The following is a 21,649-nucleotide window of genomic DNA, read 5'->3' on the forward strand; positions in this document are numbered from 1 at the left end:
TACCTTGAAAATGAACTTTATTAGTTAAACAGTTGAACTGAAAACCGAATTGTCTGGTGTCTCCTTATTTCAGGCGACTGCTTAACAAACTGTCAACAATGTTTTCTTCTACGCGATTCACGCGAATTAAATGTGAGCTTCTGCACGACCGGCGCCATCGACTGGTCTGGCATATGCACTACAGCACATTTAGCCGGTTACACCTGTGTGTGCACGCGAGTTTTTTTCTTTACCGGTGTCTTTAAAGGTGTGAAAGCGGTAAGAGAAATCTATCTATTCACCCGGCGGTTTCATGTAGAGTCGTAGCCTAAATGTTCCCCTTGTCGGATCAATAAAGTATCTATCTATCTATTGCCTGTAGTTCCTTTTGTTCTCTGCTGCCAGGGTCGTCTCCTCGACAAAAGAAGGTAAACCACGGCTATCCATTATAAGAATGGGTCAGGTGGAGGTCCAGACGAATTTAGATGAGCCATCAGAATCTCATGAACTCAACCATTGTTAGGAAGGATTGCCATGCAAATATAGACAAAAGGTGTTCTCACATTTATTGTTAAAGAGAATTCCACTGAGACTAAAGGGTTAATTGGCAAGATGGCCCTGCCAATTAGTTGGCAGGAAGTCAAGTACCAGAGACCATATTTGGGCAAGGGAACGCTATCTTAAGAAGGAGGTGAGTCGTAAGTGGGAGTCTCGGTCAATGTTTCTTAACCAATCGTGGGAGCTGAACTGGGGTGCATCAGTTCAATATCAGATAAAAGGACCCTGAGCAAACTGATCAACATCTTGGACAATGACTGTCATCCACTCCACAGCACTATAAAGCAAAAGAGCCTGATCAGCTGGAGACACACTCACTGCCATCCACAACTGAAAGGCTGAGGAAGTCATTTGTCCCCAGGGCCATGCAACTTTTCAATAATTCACTAAAGGGAAGAGGAGAGACCTCTGTGCAGTCTGTCTGCCTCTCCACCTCCTACATGTACTGGCTATATTAGCACATATGCATAACCCCTCCCTCCCTCCAACAGCCTGGATTGTGGCTGTACTTAATTCTTAAGACTTGGACCAATGGCTGTAACCCTATTACTTCCAACTTATTCTGGCACTGCTATAGTTTTTTTTATATAGTACTATGTCTATATTATTCTCTCTTATATGTCCATATTTATTTAATGCTGGTCTCTTGCACTTGGTGCTGGTCTGTTGCACTGTTGGACTTACTTATTTACACCGTCACTGTGACACACACTCTCATAGAGCACCACAGAATCACAGGCTCAGTCCCTGCCCCATCACTGCAAGCGCCTCATACTTATTCATTCATCCTTACGCACACTTTGATATTTGATTTAGTATAGTATTTTTATCTATTTGTCTTTATTGTTCAGTGTTTTTCTATATATATATAATAAAAATATATGTATATATATATATACATATATGTTTATTATATACACTTACAGCATAAAAAGTATGTTGTGTGTGATGTCTGTATGCTACTGAGACCTTGAATTTCCCCTTGGGGATCAATAAAGTATAAATCTATCTATATATCTATCTATCTTGTGTAAATGTACACTGTATGCTTACTTCTATTCTTATTTCCTTTAATGCTACAGATATGTGGGGCAGCCAACTTTTTCATTTAATGCTATACAGATGTGTAGGGTAGCCAACTTTTCCTTTGACGTTCAGCAAAGATAGCAAAATCAGATTGGCAGATAGCGGACTGCTGGTGGTACTTTCATCAGGCATATATAGCCTATATCATATTTAATATATTTTTATTTCATCATCATATAGTTTATATAATATTTAATACATCAGGTTTATATATATATATGTAATATTTAATATATTTTCATTTGTGTATGTGTGTATTGCATGCACTTCTGAGAACAGGTGGAAAGGATGAGGAGAGCAGTGGCCAAGGTGCTGCAACCTTGTGCTCTTGAATCAACGCTGCTCATCTCCCCTGAAGAACTCTGTGGATAACTTTCTTGGTGAATAGAATTGGCAAACAGACAATTACGCATTACTGCCACCTCTTGGAATGGAGTTTTATTGCAGGAATGTGGATGGATAGCTATAGCATAAGGTAGCATTATTTATAGCACATTTTTATTTATACACATATTTAATTCCACGTGCTTGGCAAACCAAAAAAAACAATTGCACATTACTGCGTACGCATTACAAATTAAATTAAAAGAAAAACATTCACTGTATTTAAAAAGTTCTAAGAAATAAAATGTTGAAAATTGGTGTGTCCTTATCAGTGGTACGGGCTGCACTAATGGCTCCTACACACAGCTGCGTGCATTGCAGTGCTGGAGACGCATCCCATTCACTTTACATGGGCTCACGTCATCCGTTGCCGAACTGAATTGTGGGTCCGTTGCGTTGTGTTCATCTGTTGCTGCACCGACAGACGGCACCGACCAATCAACGGATGGCACCAACCAATCAAATTATGGTTATACTTCAAGTCATTTGCATAGCTACCGTCGGGAACGCCCACTGGCATGCGTTGACGGAACGCAACTGTGTGTAGAGGCCGTAGATGGAGTGGACGGCTAAGGTCACAAATGAAACGTGGCGATTTTCTAGGCTGATTTGACATGGAGCATGACATGGCTTGAAAAGATAAGGACATACAGGCAGTTTTTAATAAACTGCCCGTACACTTACAAAGTTCTTAATGCTTCGGTTTACATGTAGAGACCCTCATGCAACTGTGTAAGTGTGGTGCTATTTTGAGCCTTTTTAGTGGTATAGAGGTAGCGATTTCTTTTTACATGTGTGTGCCCCAAAGGCTAGCGTAAACGGTAATAAGCGGTTTGCAATAAAACTGGTCACAAACGACTAGCATGAAAACAAATCCCAGCGATCGGTCAAACTCGGTACACATGTGTTATTAACCCCTAGGTTCATTTTGTGCCGGAATTGTCCTTTAAGCGTGATGCTAATGGTCTAATCCAATTCAATGATCTATGATAGGCTGGAGCTAAAAGTGGTATCGCCAGACTCAGAGAACATTTTCATTTTGTCTTACAGTTTTTCTCAATTGCTAAAACACAATTTCTGAAACCTTGCTCCGTTTTCTTAAAACATTAAACAAAACCTTTGACTCCTCTTGCAAAATCAAACTTTCGCCTCAAAACAGTTTGACCTGTGCTCAAAATTAAACTTTAGCTTCAGAACAGTTTTATTTGTGCTCAAAATCAAACAGTGCTCTCAAATCATAAACAAAGTGATCAAAATGATATACACTATCAAGCAGTCAGTAAACAATACAACAATACACAGAAAATAGAAAACATATAGTTCTTAGGGAGAAGTACATTTTTAATCTCAAAGCTAATTTCATATTTTTCCATCATTGTCTTTTGATGAACGAAAACATCAAGTAGAAATTTGCTCTTTGCATTTTTTTGTTCCTCCTCCTCCTTGTACCCCTATTTTTACAGTACCCTGCATCTCACAAACTTGTCCTTTGATTCTTGTAACCAACTTGCAACCAATCAAAATCTATTGAGCAGTCAGTACTGTAAACAAATGGAAAGCACAATGTTCAGAGCCATACGATTTGAGGGACCCCTTCGTACATGTAACAATTAAGCATGACATTTGCATTCTCTGAAGTTGTGGCCAGAATAGACCTGGATTGACTCAAACATTTCCCCGCTAGCTAGCTAGCTGCGAAAGTACACCAAGCTAAGAAGCAGTAGGAATTGATCTTCATGACCCAAGTGAAGTTAAGTGTTAATATTAGTGGGAGTAAAATACACACAATTTGCTTGTTGGATTCCAGTGGAAAATGTTTTCCACACTAAACACATTTATCAAGCTTCTTTCTAGTATGTATTAGCATATGGGATTTAAGTTTTGATGTTAGTGCAAAACCTTTTCCACAATGAACGCATATATGAGGCTTCTCTCCGGTATGTATATACATGTGGCGTTTCAGACGTGAAGGTAAAACAAAAGCTCTTCCACATTGGGCACACACATGAGGGCTCTCTCCCGTATGCAGTAGCATATGCGCTTTCAGAGTTGGATGGCGTGCGAATGACTTTCCGCACTGGGAACAGGTATAATCCTTCTTTCCAGTGTGTACAACTAGATGCTTATTAAGATTTGAAAATAGTGCGAAGCCTTTTCCGCACTGGACACATTTATGAGGCTTCTCTCCAGTGTGGATAAGCATATGGTGTTTAAGATCGGTTGCCCGAAAAGATTTTCCACACTGGACACATTTATGAGGCTTCTCCCCTAAATGTGTAAGCATGTGCGCTTTAAGTTTTCGAATTTGATTAAAACCTCTTCCACACTGGTCACATTTATGAGGCTTCTCTCTAGTGTGTATTATTAACATATGGGATTTAAGAGTTCGAATTCGTTTAAAAAATTTTCCACACTGGTCACATTTATGAGGCCTCTCTTCAGTGTGTACTAGCATATGGGATCCAAGAGTTCGAATATCTGTAAATGCTTTTCCACACTCGACACATTTATGATGAGGCTTCTGTCCAGTGTGTGTGATCATATGGGATTTAAGTTGTGAAGTTACAGGAAAACCTTTCCCACACAGGTCACATTTATGAGGCCTCTCTCCAGTGTGTACGACCATATGGGTTTTAAGATTTGAAGTTTTAATAAAACCTTTTCCACACTGGTCACATTTATGAGGCTTCTCTCCAGTGTGTGTTAGCATATGGTATTTAAGAGTTTGAGTTTCTTTAAATGCTTTTCCACACTGGATACATTTATGAGGCTTCTCTGTAGTGTGTGCAAACATATGATGTTTAAGATTTGAAGATTTATAAAAACATTTTCCACACTGGTCACATTTATGAGACTTCACTCCAGTGTGTGTACGCATGTGCCGTCGAAGAGATGAAGATGACACAAACATTTTTTTACACTGAGAACACTGATGAGTCTTTGGCTTTTCATTCGCACTAACAGAGTGTGTTTGCTGGTGTTTCTCAAGTTCTCTGAGGGTCGTGAAACTCCTCCTGCAGACGGTGCAGTGGTGCAGCCTTCCTTTGAGTTGCAGGTCGAGTTCATCATGCTGTCCGAGGATCTTCTGTTCTGTTGTATCTGGATTGAAAACAGATTTAAACAAATGCTTAAGAACAGTGCAAAAGTGACCCCCTTTTTGGTGTTATCTCTAATCTCTCTCTCTCTCTCTCTCTCTCTCTCTCTCTCTCTCTCATCAACCGAGGCTTAAAGATGACAAGTGGGTGCGTTCGAAGTCGCAAACATAGGCGAACGTTCGCGATCGCTTTGAAACATGTTTTAATTTGCCGTCAGTTTTCCACGAAATGTCTGCGAACGTAGTTCTCCACAAATGTTACATAGGAACATGCAGGGGCTAGACAGCGGTTACCATTGAGATGGAATGTTAACATAAGATTTGTTCAAATTTAACAGTGCAAAGGAAACGAGTTTGCCACGAATGTTCAAGGAATCTGAACACTGTCGTCAATGGTTGTACTGCATTCCATTAGAGTGGCTGGGTGAATAATGTAATTCATTGTAGAAGGACAGCAACTGTGGAAAATAGTGGATGAGAAAATACGGTAAATAATATAGGTTTGTGGAGAACAGATATACAAGTCACACCTTTTTGACTAAGTCGCAGAGCAAACTTATGGTAATATGGTAATCACATTAATTAACAGCTGTAGATTTAATGAAGCATAACAACAGCAATAAAGGAGTTCATGTTGTATTTTGTAAATGTACATTCATTACATCATTAGCATCATTAGCTGGTTATTTTGTTGTAGTTGTGTTTTGGGAGTATTTCAGCCACAGGCCCAGGCTACTGCAGTGGTTACTGGTTACTGGTTAGTAGTTGTGAAGGTGACACTAACACTCTATTGTTAAAACGGCTAATTTGTGATAACAGATCAACAGCAAGCCTCGTTTCCTCTCCCCTGTTCCTCCGACAATTATTTACTCGCTTTTCTGCTTCTTGTCGCTGGCTCTGTCAGGACGGATGATGGAGAAACTCCATCGCTACATTGCTCTAGCCGGTGCCTGGCGTGTATGTGTGTAAGTGCAGTAAAGCAATTCGTTATACTTGTTACTTCCTGACACTGAGGCCACTCCTAGGCGCTTACTTCCTGACAAAGTTGCAATGGTGTTTTTTTCCGCTCACAGGCGCTAGGGGGAAGCGAGACGGCTGCCATTCAACGTGAAAAAAGTCATATAACCATTCCAATGACTCCAAAGCTGTTAAGTTAAGGTAAATTAAGCTAAAAAACCTTCATAGTTCCCCTTTAAATTAGATGGCCTTGTTTACAAATTAACATTACCTACTTACAATGTTTTTTTCAACCAGGAGAGGGATGTAAAATGTAAGTAATAACTTAGTGTTATGTTGAAACTGTGAAACTGTGTGGGTCTTGAATTTCCCCTGGGGATCAATGAAGCATCTATCTATCTATCTATCTATCTATCTAAACTATTTGCGTGGTGCAACCTGTTTACTATTATTAAGCTGACACATATTCAACTTCCTGCACTGAAGTACCTACCCCGTAATACTGAGTTCCAGTTCCTCTGATGGAAACGGGCCTATTAGCAAGTTACTACAGTTCATAGGCTATTAACACAGTCAGTGTGTGTGTGTGTGTGTGTGTGTGTGTGTGTGTGTGTGTGTCTCTCTCTCACTGGTCTCGATTTGATGCACATCTCTTTTGGTCTCCATCTGAATTTCCTCCTTCCTTCGTTGTCCTTGTGGTCTACAGCAGTCCACCAGCACCACTGATACCCTCTTCATCTGGGCCAGAGACACGGGGTCTGTAGGGAACAGGTCGGCTTATAAGAACATAGTTCCAAGTTAATATGCAACTGTTTATTGAAGTGTTCTGGCAGAAGCAACATGAGTAAGTCAGTACAGTCAAAGTCCTTTTAGGCAAGTCCCTCCACTCGGCGGCCATATTGCAACGCTTTTTGGGCACTCATCGGGCATCCTATTCAGCAGTAATGCGCGTGCGCAAGGCTTCACAACACCAATCTTGTTCCAGTGGCGAGTTCACAACACATGATTGGCAAGATGTCTGCACAACACACCATATGATTGGCTCAATGTATTTACATGTCGACGTTTTGCCGAGAAAGGGGTGGGATATGTGTAGACAACGGCCATATTGGCGTTACAAACTAACCCCATGCATTTCTATGGAGGATTTTGTGAGTGCTGTGTCTCCTCATTAGAAAGTCTCTGGTACAGTTCCTAGATTCATTTAAGTTCCGCCCAATTAACAGTCAGGGACTGGTGTGTGTGTGTGTGTGTGTGTGTGTGTGTGTGTGTGTGTGTGTATCTTACTGGTCTCAATGTGATGTGCATCTCCATTGGTCTGCGTCTGCATCTCCTCCTCCTCCCCTCGTCGTCCTTGTGTCCTACAGCAGTCCACCAGCACCACTGATACCCTGTTCATCTGGGCCAGAGACACGGGGTCTGTAGGGGACAGGTCGGTTTAGGAGCTGAGGACTGCAGTGCAGATGTTGGAGCACAGGCAGTGTATGGCAAATGCTTTGGCATCTATATTAGGATGACCAGACCGGGACAGTCCCGATTTTGAGTAAAGCCTGTCAGGACACTAAAATGTCCCAGTTTACCCCAACCACTATTAAAGTGTGGTCTTGTTATATGGCCCGATCATTAACTAAACCCATGTAGAAAAACTATAGCCTAAAGCAGGGGTCCCCAACCTTTTATGTACCATAGACCGGTTTGATTCCCATTTTTTTTTCACGGACCGGTGGGGGGGTTGGGTGGGGGGGGGGTTCGAGCTCACCAAAATTATAGATATGATACAAGACACTTATCTGCTATAATCCAAGATAGATTTTCTTCAAATTTTTGACCATTTATTTTACCAAATGACATGGGAAACATAATTCATTTCATCCACATATTCTTATGCACCATGCACAACAACGCTACTAAGTTAGCTTAAAACCGTGAGAATCAAGCCAGCGTCACGGGCTGTCACGGCATTAAAGTGACAGGCACTCAATTCAACTTGCACAGCACCAATACAGTGTAATGGCATGAAAGAGAAGTCTATATAGTTTATACAGTGCTGTGAAAGAGAAGTCTATATAGTTTATACAGTGCTGTGCAAAAGTTAAGACACCCATGCTGAAATTGACTAAAGGGAGGAATAAAAAACATATTTTGCCTTTTGTCTTAATTAAAAAAAATAGGACATCAATTATTTTTTTTAATAATAATAATAATAATAATAACAATAACAACAACAACTTCAATTTATATAGCGCCTTTCAAGATACCCAAGGTCGCTTTACAAGAGTGGGAGTAGGCGGGCAGGGGCAGGGTAGGGGTTTAGGGAGGGTAGGCAAGAGAGAAGAGGTGCGTTTTGAGGTGCTTTTGGAACTGTGTCAGAGAAGTGGCGGAACGGATAGGAGGGGGCAGGGTGTTCCAAAGGGTAGGGGCAAGTGCACAGAAAGCCCCGCCACCAAAGGTCTTGAGTCTGGTGCGGGGAGTGGGAAGTAAGTCCTTGCTGGTGGGGCGCCAGGGACCCGTGACTGGGGTGTCTGGGTGGAGGAGGTCAGTGATGTACTTGGGTGCCAGTGAGTGAAGTGATTTGTAGGGGAGGAGGAGGATTTTGTAGCTGATGCGTTGTTTGATTGGCAGCCAGTGGAGTTTCTTGAGGATGGGGGTGATGTGCTGCCAGGGCTTGGTGTGGGTTAACACCCCGGCAGCTGAGTTCTGGACATACTGCAATCTGTCTAGGGCTTTGTTGGGCAGCCCAGACAGGACACCATTGCAGTAGTCCAGACGGGAGGTGACAAATGCATGAATGAGAGTTTCGGTGACTGAGTCGGTGAGTGACGGCCGGAGTCGGCAGTGCGGTTAGAGGGGTGGATAGCGAGGTTGGCAGCTAGGGTGTTAGCCAGCGTAGGTATACACACACGCTTTGTGTTCCTGTATGTGATAGACCTTTTTGTAGGCTGCTTAGGGAGGGACACTGGGACAGAGAACAGGATGGCTTGGTGGTCGGAGATGCATCATGTATCGTAAATAAATACATTATATATAAATGTCTTAACTTATGCACAGCACGGTATATTCTAAATAGTAATAGTTTGTACAGTGGCCTACAGTGTACAGTTGTACAGTGGCTAATACTAATAATGTAAATGAAAAAGGTGAAGGAAAAACATGAATAATCCTGTTCAAGTACTGCAATAATCATGCTGTGATGATTATTGCATGTTGATGGTTATGTCATAATTTGTAACTCAATTTGTCCATTTCTTTCACAAAATCCACCAGAAGTCACCATTTAAGGAGTCATTTTTTTTTTGAGGGGGCTTCCTACGATCAACAGCACCGCTGCTGGAAAAAATTCTAGGGGAAACACTGCACACAATGTTTTCACATTGACATTGTAAATGTTCTCTAAGGAGAGTGAAAAGCAGTTTGCCCCTGGCCTAGGTTATTTAAGGTAGACATGAAAATTGTAGGATTGTTTGTCTATTACAATTAATAGCGTAGAAGCTATTGTTGAGTTGTCTAGGCGTCTCTGAAAGGACTTACTTCTCAGAAGATAATTGAATTTGTTTTCGTCCTCTTCTTTCTTCAGCGTAACCGCCGTTGTCTGTTGTGTTTCAGTACCGCTGGACTCTGCGACGTCTGTCTCAATGTCAGTTCTACAGTGTAGCTCTGCAAATGGCTTTTCTTCATCATGTTGAAATGCAGCAATATGACAATATTCCTCTTTTATATCTTCTTGCTTTACCATCATCCTCAGCTGGTCAACCTGGTACATTTCAGTAACATTAAAGCCAGAACTAAACGGAAGTCCGAGATCCATGTTCACAATGAACCATAGATGATTCCACGCAGATTTTCAGTAGCCTATAGTCAGAGCAACACAAAAACAATAGAATGCATTTCAAGATATTTTCTGCATTTCAAGATATTTTCTGCATTTCGAAGAGAATGTAACAAAACAACATTAACTGTAACCATGACTACTGGGCTCCTATGGGCAGCCTTCCACTTTAACTATGATCAAGAAACCATGACAAAACAACTAACTGTAACCATGACTACTAGGCGCCTGGCTTATGTCCGTCACTTCACAAACGCTATGATCGCGTGTGTAGCCTTCCACTTCTAACTATGATCAAGAAATCAGTTGAAGAGAATACAACAAAACAACATTAACTGTAACCATGACTACTGGGCACCTGGCTTATGTCCGTCACTTCACAAACGCTATGATCGCGTGTGTAGCCTACCACTTCTAACTATGATCAAGAAATCAGTTGAAGAGAATACAACAAAACAACATTAACTGTAACATGACTACTAGGCGCCTGGCTAGGGTGGCCATTTCCATAACAACAAAAAGGAGGATACTTTGCGGCAAGAATAATTACATAGGACTCTGGTGTAGGCCTACTCTAAACTACAATACAATTTTGTCCATGATAGGGTGGCAGCTGTGGCCTTGAGGGAACTGGAATAAATGCAGAGACCAGGGAATTTTGGTCTCTGCATTTATCCCAATCTGTGAATTAGTGAAACACACTCAGCACACAGTGAACACACAGTGAGGTGAAGCACACACTAAGGGCTTCTACATACTCGACACACCCGACCCGGGTAGCGACACCCGTGGCGTCAAAATGGCGTAGATCTTGCTGGCGGCGCCAGGATTTTAGCCAGGTAGCGAGGAGGTATCACCACTCATTTTTTTTTCAGGCGACTGCGACAAAGCGGAAACAGGAAGATGGACTAGTTCGAGGGCAAGCGAGAGTTGCAGTGTTTTGATACAGTCGTGAATTTTTAATAGTTTGCTGGATAAGTTAACAAAGTTACCAGCGAGAGTTGCAACACATGAAATGAAGAGGAAAGAATAGAAACAAATTATTTTCAAACAAAGGATATCTATTAAGGCCTGAACAAAATCTCTTTCCACTACAGGAAATTACACAAACTCAGCCAGCTGCTAGCTAGCTAGCCAGCTAACTAAACTGTTTAAATTATTAAAATTTCCCTCGGGATGACTAAAGTATCTATCTATATATCCATCTATCTATCTACCTGTGCGCACACCTTGGAAACTAGATGATAATGATGGTGGTAGTTGTGAATAGTAGCAACCAAAGTCTGAAGTACCATCACAGAGGCTAGCTAATAGCAGAGCCCGTTTACATTCTCTGCTACTAGTGTTTCTTAATGCAGCTTCTTCTGCTGTGTAAGCGTAGTTAAGCGTTAATCTTTTCACAACAGCGACACCTCTGTTCAGGAGAATATTGCAACTAGTGTCGCGTGACCACGCACGCAGTATAAATGGTTCGGGCGCTTCTGTGGCGTCACATTGTCGCGCTACCGGTCCGGTGCGTCGAGTATGTGGAGCGTTTAATCCTGACGCAGTGAGCTGCCTGCTACAGCGGCGCTCGGGGAGCAGTGAGGGGTTAGGAGCCTTGCTCAAGGGCACTTCAGCCGTGCCTACTGGTCTGGGGTTCGAACCGTCAACCCTCCGGTTACAAGTCCGAAGTGCTAACCAGTTACTTTACATTTTGCATACTTTCAGTTGTATCTAAACCAATCAAAGCTTGACTGAAATCCCCCATTAATTAAGAGACAGGTCCTCGCATGTTTCTGCTGAAAAACAGCTGTTTTCATCTCAATCACGCAGGTACAGTTAAGAACAAAATTATTCATACCGCTGACAAATATTGATTTAATGTTGATTTTCTCTTGACCAATATGTTCTGACTAAAAATGACACTGCCGCTTGCCAATAGGCAAGACAATGTGGTAGAAACAAGGAATCAAAAAATAAGCCTTTTTATATATTTTTTTAAATTTTTTATGAAAAATGGTGTCCACAATTATTCATACCCTTTTAAAATAAATCACTGGAAACATCTTTATTAGCAATCAAAGCTCTAAAAAATGGTTCTTATTATCGCAAGCCGCTCCATGTCCCCAATGATTGTAGACCGACTTTTTAGCTGCAATCCGGGATTTGAGGCAGGAGCGATTATTTGCCATCACTCTGGCCTTGTACTCACTTTTTTGACGGATTATAAGTGTATATATATATACACACATATACACACACACACACTCTTTTGATCCCATGAGGGAAATTTGGTCTCTGCATTTATCCCAATCCGTGAATTAGAGAAACACACTCAGCACACAGTGAAGTGGAAGCACACACTAATCCAGCAGTGCGCCTGCAACAACAGCGAGGGGAGCAGTGAGGGGTTAAGTGCCTTGCTCAAGAGCACTTCAGCTGTGCCTACTGGTCGGGGTTCAAACCAGCAACCCTCCGGTTACAAGTCCAAAGCGCTAACCAGTAGGCCACGGCTGCCCCACTGTGTGTGGATGCAATTCATATATATGGTATATGATAGCATAACTTAACATAACTAAGCCTTGTGCTCACTTCTTGACTGATTGAGGTCTGGACTCTGGCTGGGCCACTCTAAAATATGACATTGTTCTCTGTTAATCATTTCTTGACTTGTTTGGCTGTATGTTTTGGATCATTGTCTGGTTTAATGGTCCAATGATGCCTATTGGGGCAGGTCTCTCAGCACACTGCCTGATCTTGATTCCTCCAGATTCTCAGTGTAGCCTCTTGCTTTAGGGCCTGTCCACACGGATACGCTTTTTAGGTTAAACACAGAGGTTTTGCTTCGCCTTGGCCGAGCGTCCAAACGAATCCTGTAAACGCACTGCACTTAAAACCGCATTTTTTCTGAAACCTGGTCCCAGAGTGGAGAAATCTGAAACCAGAGTCCCGCTTGAGTTAGTTTAGACAGCTTAAACATCCTGCTTGCCTATCGATGATGTCATCGCCACACCTCAGCTGCCCTGGACTTGCACTTATAGTATTGCCTAACAATACTAGTTTTCATACATGACATTACCTACAATTACACTCCGTTAAGATAAATAATCACAACTGATACTGCGCAGCGCCGATAGCTTATGACTTGGTGGACTGAACACTGTTTTTCCCAGTGTTTTTTTTATGTATTCTAGCTACTGTCAGTGACGCGAGAGAACTTAAGTTATTAGGAAAGTGCGGTGTAAGTTTAGGCTACATTAATTTGTGCGTATTTTTTATTTATTTATTTTTATTTTACATGTCTTACAACATATATACATGCATTCACAGTCGAAAGTGAAATCAGATATAAGCATACAAAGACGCTTTTTAGAACTCCGCGTTAAGCCCGATGGTAGCCCACTGAATCTTAATGCACGCATTTGATGCAAGCAAAAGTATTGACTGTTACTACGAAGGTTTTATAGCAATATTATAAAATGTGGCTTACAGAATAGCCTAGAACTTGGTGTAAGCCCTTGCTTTTAGTAGCCTAATTGCGGTGATAGCCAAAACTAATGTGAATCAATGGACTATCCTACAACCAAAGAAAGTAAAGGTGATTAGTAGGCCTATCCTGAGCCAAATAAAGGACGGACTGCACCCTTCACAAACCGTGAAAATAAAGTTTATTAGTTTTACAGTTGACAGTTCACCATCAGTCCACACAAACAATTCTGGTTTCCTAGCCATTTTGTCGTAGCCTATTCTGTCTGTTTTTAAATCGAAAGTTTTGCAGTTTTGGTGAATTTCTGTAAAGACACAGTGCCACCTATAGGCCCGGGGTATGAAGTAACGTGTTGAGTCGTGTTGAGATGGATCCGTTTGGACGCAAATATTCCTTTTCTAACCCCCACAATTGAAATAGACATGGTGTCATTGGAACTTAATGCTTCTTTTTTTATACCAATCTCAGGCCATGTCCCTGGGTCAAAAAAAATCAGCGAAAGCTAAATTCTTTTTCCAGGTGTGCCCTTATAAAGGTTTAGCCGAGTTGTGCATGTTTGGAGAAGAGTGATCCATGATCAGCATCCAAGATGACCAAGTGATCCATTTTGAGATGGAGTTCAACCACCAAAACATCATCCACAATGTGGAGATAGAAATGTATTAGTTTTGGGTGTTTTTCAGACAACGGGACCTGGTGAACTTAAAGTAAACGGTAACACTAAAACAAGGGGCAAATTGAGAATTTTGGAGGAAAAGATCAGGCTGTCTGCCAAGAGACCTGCCGCAATAGGCGGCATTGGACCTTTAAACCACACAATGATCCAAAACATACAGCTAAAAATAAGGCAATAAATGGTTATCCGAGAACAATACCAACATTTTAGAGTGGCCCAGCCATAGTCCAGACCTTAATCCGTCAAAAAAGTGAGTACAAGGCCAGAGGGATAACAAATAATCGTTCTTGACTCAAAACCCAGATTGCTGTTAAAAAGGTGCGGCCTACAATCGTGGAGACATGGAGAGGCTTGGCAGATTACAAGAACCATTTTGAGAGCTGTAAATGTAAATAAAGATGTTTCCATTGATTATTTAAAAAAGGCATGAATAATTTTGGACACCCCATTTTTCATTTAAAAAAAAAAATGCTAAAAACGATTATTTTTTTGATTCCATGTTTCTACCACATTGCCTTGCAACCATTTGGCATGTGGCAGTGTCATTTTCAGTCAGAACAAACATGTTGGTGAAGGGAAAATCAACATTACATCAATATTTGCCAGAGGTATGAATAATTATGTTCTTAACTGTATTATGAACGCATACAGATGCGTTCTCATGTAGCCATCGACATTCAAAAAAAACGGAAACGGTTTTATATTTCACAACTTAGTAGCCTACTGGAAAAGCCTGGCAAGCAAGCCGCAGACAGATCAGGGTATTCACTTCCCTTTTGGGTATGCTAGGTCAGCAACACACGCTTAAGAAATGCAAACAGATCAAACATGTATTTCTTGCGAAAACGTTTGTTTTCTTTTTATGTCGGTCAGTGGTTCCTTCATAAATTGCGCAGCAAATTAGCAGACAGAAGCACCGGGCATCATTTCACCAGCAGTCTCTGCGTCCATCGTTTTGAGAAACGTATCGTCCGAGCAAAGATTCTTGAAGCCTACGATAGCCTATACCTAAACTTATATGATCAAGAAATAAGCCCCTGTAATTGTGCCTAAGCACGTAACTTACCTCAAAATAAGTAACTCAATTGAGTTCTGCACACGGAGATCAGTCAAACTGTTGAGTAGGTCGCACAAAACGTGAAAAAAGGTGTGTTCCTCCCTTTATTAGACATTCTCTGGTTCCTCCTTGAACCAACGTTGCTAAACTTCCTCAGAAAACTTTCTTCTTCTTCTTGGCGGTTGACAACCAGCTTTTTGATGCGTTGCCGCCCCCATCTGCAGTGGCGTCATGCCCATTGAAATTAAGGGGACACGTGCCCCCTCGAAGTATATATACTCCTTTGATCCCATGAGGGAAATTTTATCCCAATCCGTGAATTAGTGAAATACACTCAGCACACAGTGAGGTGAAGCACACACTAATCCCACTAATCCCAACAACAGCGGCGCTCAGGGAGCAGTGGGTTAGGTGCCTCAAGGTAGTGATGGGCAAATGAAGCTTTGGTGAAGCACTGAATCACTTTGAACAACTGATTCAAAAATGGGCTCATTACTCGAAGCTTCAGTAACAGCGACCTCTCCTGGTGAAAAGCCAAGACTGCATCTAAATTATCCCGGCTAGATAGTGGACAGGAAGCTTCACTAGTGAAATAAATCTAGTGCATGCAACTAACCACCACCACACACACACACACACACACACACACACACACACACACACACACACATACGTAGTGCACATGAATTTTTCCCACGTATCTCTTACATTGTAGTAAAAATAAATCGATATGAACAAACTATGCTCGTCACAGTAGAGGCTATGAACCAAACGCAATGTTTTGCATTAGCCTAAAGTGTGTAAACTTTGAGCGCGCTACCATTCAGACTAGAAACGAGGCCGTGCCAGTTGCAGTGGCAGCACGATCGGTTCACAAGGCGGTGGCGCTGCGAACCACTCAGGTGAACCATCTTTGACCACTTCAGTCAAAGATGGTTGACTACGAAGATGCTTCCCGAGAGGCCGAAATGTAGGCTAGGCTATGCAAATAGTAGTACATGCCCCGCACGAGGGGGGGGCCACTATCCCACATGTATGCAGTGATCAGGCTCCCTTTTTAACATTGAGGTCTATGGCAGAATCCAAGAATTTCAAAGCCTTATTTTTCTGAGCAATAGATGCCCATTTCGGACACGGTATCATGATCTCCAAACCCTCCTCCCCATTTCAGGAGAATGTCGTGACAGTATGACCCTCCAGTCGGGAAAACATTAATGAAGGAGTACCCAGTTTGTTTTGTACTCCGGCTTGTCTGGCGTGGAACCGAGGCGTTCAAACGTCAGTGACACGCCCCTGTGCAGGCGGGGACTGAACCAGAGCCCGTCTGACCGAATTCCACTTTGCCCTCATAGACATAAACTAGGACGACCCATCTTGCTATACGCATTAATTATCTTTGCTTCAGCCGTGCCTACTGGTCGGGGTTTGAACAGGCAACCCTCCGGTTACAAGTCTGAAGCGCTAACCAGTAGGCCACAGCTGTCCAATAGTCATGAACTATTAAAATTGTTTGTCTAATCTGTTTGATGTTTGTTGTTTTTACACAGCTATACAAGGAGTTTCATCACATCACCAACCAGAACCTGGCATTCTCATTTTTTGGGTTGCTGGATAAACACACACTGTTCAAGCAGAAACGGACCCCTCGTCAAAATTTCAGTGTCCACCACTCTAGTTCAGACAAAACAAACCAGAAGAGGGACTCAAAGTGCTAAATACCAGAATTATCCTTCAAACATCTAACAGTTGCATTTTAAGACATGCTTGTTTGATTTATTTTTGTTGCTTTCTTTTGTCGAGGCTTTTGTCTAATTGTATACTTTTGATGATGTGTCCCTTTTTTGGTTTTGTTTGGTTTAATTGGTTGAGACCAGAGCTAGTGAGCGGAGCTGAGCAGTGCGAATATCCCGCTCCTCGCTCAGATGGCTGTTCACTCGACCGCTCCTCGCTCAGGTGGCTGTTCACGCGGCCGCTCCTCGCTCAGATGGCTGTTCACTCGACCGCTCCTCGCTCAGGTGGCTGTTCACGCGGCCGCTCCTCGCTCAGATGGCTGTTCACTCGACCGCTCCTCGCTCAGGTGGCTGTTCACGCGGCCGCTCCTCGTTCAGGTGGCTGTTCACTCGGCCGCTCCTCCGCTCAAATTCACGTCAGGCCACTCCGCTCAATTTGTTTACTTTTGATGATGTGTCCTTTTTTGGTTTATTAACTAGGCGAGACCAGATTTTTTTTTTTAAGAAGAAAACTGAGATTTGTGAATACATACTTGAAACACGCTTTCCTGATAAGATTGACAGTTTTACTGAAAGAAAAGGGGAAAAACAAGCAAAAAATCTATTTTTATTTATTTGTTTTTATTGTTAAATACAGACCTCTGTCAACACTGTGTTTCTGTATGGCAAATAGGGCTGTCACTTTTGTGAAAAAATCCTGTTCGATTTTTGAGACATAAGTGTTCATTGAATCGATTGTAAAATCGATTTTTCATGTTTAAAAGACGTTTCCATTTTCAACGCCAAATATAGGCCAATCCATAAACAACTAACAGGCATTATTAGGGCGAACGTAAAGAGGGCGCTTGTAGATGCAAGCCAGCAATATTTCTGATGATTTATTGGCGTGACGTTTCGCGCACAATGACAAACAGTAGTGCAACATTCTCGAAAAACAATAAGCCGAGTGGACTGCCACTACATCAGTGACAAACATTACTGCAGTCTTCAACGTATCTGTGTCTGTGTTTACGATTAGAAATGTCAAACAAATTTCGCCTACATAGAACTCGATTGCAGTTTGTTTGCATAGCCTACCGCTTTGTTCTTCTCCATAGTTTGATATACAAAAAATCCGAAGTAATTCCACATCGAACTCCTCAAGTTATTAGGGCCTATCACTCGTCTCTCTCATGTCGCACAGGTTGATCGCGTTGTCCTCCATTTTTTGGCAAAACACGAGCAGCAGAGCAGCTGATTGAAACAGCTGTTTCCGGTGCGTAAAATTGGTGGGAATTTTCTTTTTAGCTTTTGCAATGCTTACTGCACTTCGGAATTCTTTATATTCTTGTTTGTGAATTTTGTTACATCTATCCTTTTTATTTGTTTAATTCGTTTAAAATTAATAGTGTACATATTTGGTTAAAATCGATTCCCTATTTTAGTTTTCGAAACTTGTGTTGTTTGGTCCAATCGATTGTGCAATCGATTTTCGAACGTAAAGTGACAGCCCTAATGGCAAATTATCCAAATAATAAATTGATTTAATATATTTCCGTCTCCTTACACATATTTTCAATGAGTTACAGTAAATTAAATAGTTTAAGGCAATCAGCTTTGTTAAATGGATTGAGTAGAACATTCACTGTTGACATTAGTCACTGTTCAAACAGAAAAGGTAGTGTTCAGATAGTTAATTTCTGTCATTCTTATCATCTTATGTAATTCTTACATGTCATGATGACTTAATTGAAATGAGTGGAAAGCAAATATTTCACTCACCAAAACATAACACATGTTTCATGCTGCTTTACAGAGTGTTAAACATTCAGAGAGAGCACATTAGTAACAGGGGCAAGGAAAAAGTCCCTAGAATTGGAGATACATAAGAAACCTCAAGCAGATCCACGACTGAAGGGCCAGACCCATCTGCATAGGGTCAGTTACAGGGCAGTAAGGTCAATTAATAGGTTAGTTGGGTGTAGAGAATAGAACATGGTGTTTAAAGCCACCTGAGGTACAGTACCCTCCAAAATGATTGGCACCTCTATTAAAGTTGATTAAAAACAGGCATGAAAACAATCTGTTGTTGATTTATTGTACTCCCACAATGAAGAGAACTAGGAACAATCCAACCTTGAAGGGAAGCAAATTTATTTTGAGAAAAAGGAAAATCTCATAAAAAAATAAATATTTTTTAACTAACATTTAATTTAACATTTCAGTTGTGTGGCTGTTGCAAAGGCATTTTCACAATTGGCACATTTATAAGGCTTCACTCCAGTGTGTACAAGTAAGATACGGAATTCGTGCAAAAGCTTTTCCACACTAGATACATATATGAGGTTTCTCTCCGGTATGAGTTAAACTATGTTTTTTAAGAGCTGAATTTTGTGAAAAAGCTTTCCCACATTGGTTACACTTATGACGTTTCTCTCCGGTATGAGTTAAAAAATGGCTTTTAAGATTTGAAATTCTTGCAAAACCTTTTCCACACTGGACACATATGTGAGGCTTCTCTCCAGTGTGCATCGTCATATGGGCATTAAGATTTGAACGGTGTGAAAAAGTTCTTCCACATTGGTCACATTTATGAGGCTTTTCTCCAGAGTGTGTGAGAATGTGCAGTTTAAGCTGTGTGGATGTTGTAAAAGCTTTTCCACAATGGGCATATTTATAGGGCTTCTCTCCAGTGTGTATTAGTATGTGGGTTTTAAGATGTGCAATTTGTGAAAATGCTTTTCCACAGTGAGCACATATATGAAGCTTCTCTCCACTGTGCGTCATCATATGGATATTAAGATTTGATCGGTGTGAAAATGTTCTTCCACATTGGTCACATTTATGAGGCTTTTCTCCAGAGTGTGTGAGCATGTGGTGTTTAAGATGTGTGGATGTTGTAAAAGCTTTTCCACATTGGTCACATGTATAAGGCTTGTCACCAGTGTGTATTAGCATGTGGGTTTTAAGACACCAAACGCGTGAATACGATTTTCCACACTGGATGCATTTATGAGGCTTCTCTCCCGTGTGAGTTAAAATATGGGTTTTAAGAGTTGAAACTTTTAAGAATATTTTCCCACACTGGGCACATTCATGTCGCCTTTTGCTACCAGTGTTCTGATTTTCATTCACACTAACAGAGTGTGTTTGCTGGTGTTTCTTGAGTTCTCTCAGGACCGTGAAACTCTTCCTGCAGACCGTGCAGTGGTGCAGCCTTCCTTTGAGTTGCAGGTTGAGTTCATCGTTCTGTCCCTGGATCTCCTGTTGCGTTACATGTGGGTGTTCAGACACACCTGGAAGAGTTACCATATGGATTTTGAATGGCATTTGATCTACATCTAGTAATTCAATTATCTGGTACACTGTGAAAACTGCTTATCTAATAAAATCAAGATAAAAAACTGCTTATCTAATAAAATCAAGATAAAAATCTATTCTATTCAGAATAAAGAGACATATCTAGCACTTTCTCATGAGATTATTTGACTTAAAATAAGTCAAACTAAGACGTTTCATCATGAAAACTTGGAAATATGTCTGCCAGCGAGTTGAGCAAATTTGTATTGATAGGACTCAAAATTATCTTATTAAATTAAGTCAAAATGATCTTACGAGAGAGTGCTAGGTAAGTCTAAACAACTGCTCAGTGACTCTGAGAAACAGAGATCTATGTGTGTGAACCCAAAACTTTTACTGATGAGCTGATATTGAGAAATGAAACTTTGATACAACAACTCTTTTCCTGTGGTTAACATTAAAATAATGTTCTTTTTTTAACATGGTTACAAGGGATTCGCATCTAGAAGGAGGATCTGAAAGGACTTACTTCCCAGCAGATAATCGTGTTCTTGTTCATCATCTTCAATCTTCACTTCAATCTCCGCGGTTCTGGTGTGTTTCATTGTCAGTAACGTTGGACTCTGTGACGTCCGTTTCAGTTTTACAGTGAAGCTCTGCAAAGGGCTTTTCATCTTCATCTGGACATGATATCATATGACCATACTCCTCCTCTTTTATATCTTCTTCTTTCACCATCATCAGTTGGTCAAGCTGACGCGCGTCAGTAACGTTACAGCCAAAACTATATGAAAGTCCGAGATCCATGTTTCCAACGGACCAAAGATGATCCCATTCAAAGTTTTCTATAGTCAGAACAACACAAAAAACAACAGGCTGCCATTCAAGATCCTTTTTCGTTTTAAATAAAATACATGAAAAAAACAGCTGTGACGTATTGCTTATGGCTAGGCCTACTTGGCTTATTTGGATCCATCACAGAGACAACTGTTATTGTGTCTAACAATATCGCCACCCCATACACATAAACGAGCCTCCGCTGCTCCACACACGATCTGTTGATCTGGTGTTATGAATAAGACACGAAACCATGTTTATCTTCACAAAAATGAACTTCTTGAACCAATATCGCTAATAACACTTAGAAAATATCTGTGGCTATAGACCTCTGAAGTTCGCCTACAAAAAAGCTGCCATCTTTCGTCATCTGGCATCTCGTGATCAACCTTAAATGCATGTAATCATGATGATCATGCTTAATAAATCAAATCAGAATGATGTATCGACCTTAAACTTTGCTTAAGTTGATGTGTTGTTCATGCATGAGCTCATGAGAGACTCTGAACTCATGTCAATTCCTGATGATTCATAAGGTATAAAGGAATGAATGAATGAATAAATCATTAATTAATTATTGCATGAATTTATGTACCCTTACCGTAAAGTGTTACCAAAGCAACAAAAAAATACTTCCTTCATAGAGGACACTTATATTAGAAATCTACCTACAAATGAAACAAAAAGAATAAAGAATATTCTCAGGCAATGCCAAGG

General features: G+C 41.1%; 2 protein-coding genes across 2 annotated transcripts; both read right to left on the bottom strand.

Moving 5' to 3' along the window:
- Positions 1 to 3,326: 3,326 nt before the first annotated feature.
- On the bottom strand, positions 3,327 to 15,260 carry LOC125297297 (zinc finger protein 708-like). Its single transcript, XM_048247577.1, has 5 exons — positions 15,096 to 15,260; positions 9,587 to 9,907; positions 7,346 to 7,477; positions 6,688 to 6,816; positions 3,327 to 5,106 (listed from the first exon to the last, which is right to left on the bottom strand). Exons 2-5 carry the CDS (start codon positions 9,861 to 9,863, stop codon positions 3,833 to 3,835), a joined length of 1,812 nt encoding a protein of 603 aa, XP_048103534.1. The 5' UTR covers positions 9,864 to 9,907; positions 15,096 to 15,260; the 3' UTR covers positions 3,327 to 3,832.
- A 3,800-nt stretch (positions 15,261 to 19,060) lies between these two features.
- On the bottom strand, positions 19,061 to 21,470 carry LOC125297706 (zinc finger protein 239-like). Its single transcript, XM_048248158.1, is given in 2 exon segments — positions 19,061 to 20,091; positions 20,625 to 21,470. Coding segments are annotated over 2 exon segments (1,182 nt in total). The 5' UTR covers positions 20,776 to 21,470.
- Between the last annotated feature and the right edge of the window lie 179 nt (positions 21,471 to 21,649).

This window comes from Alosa alosa, chromosome 7 (genome assembly GCF_017589495.1).
Source record: "Alosa alosa isolate M-15738 ecotype Scorff River chromosome 7, AALO_Geno_1.1, whole genome shotgun sequence".
NCBI classification, from domain to species: domain Eukaryota; kingdom Metazoa; phylum Chordata; class Actinopteri; order Clupeiformes; family Clupeidae; genus Alosa; species Alosa alosa.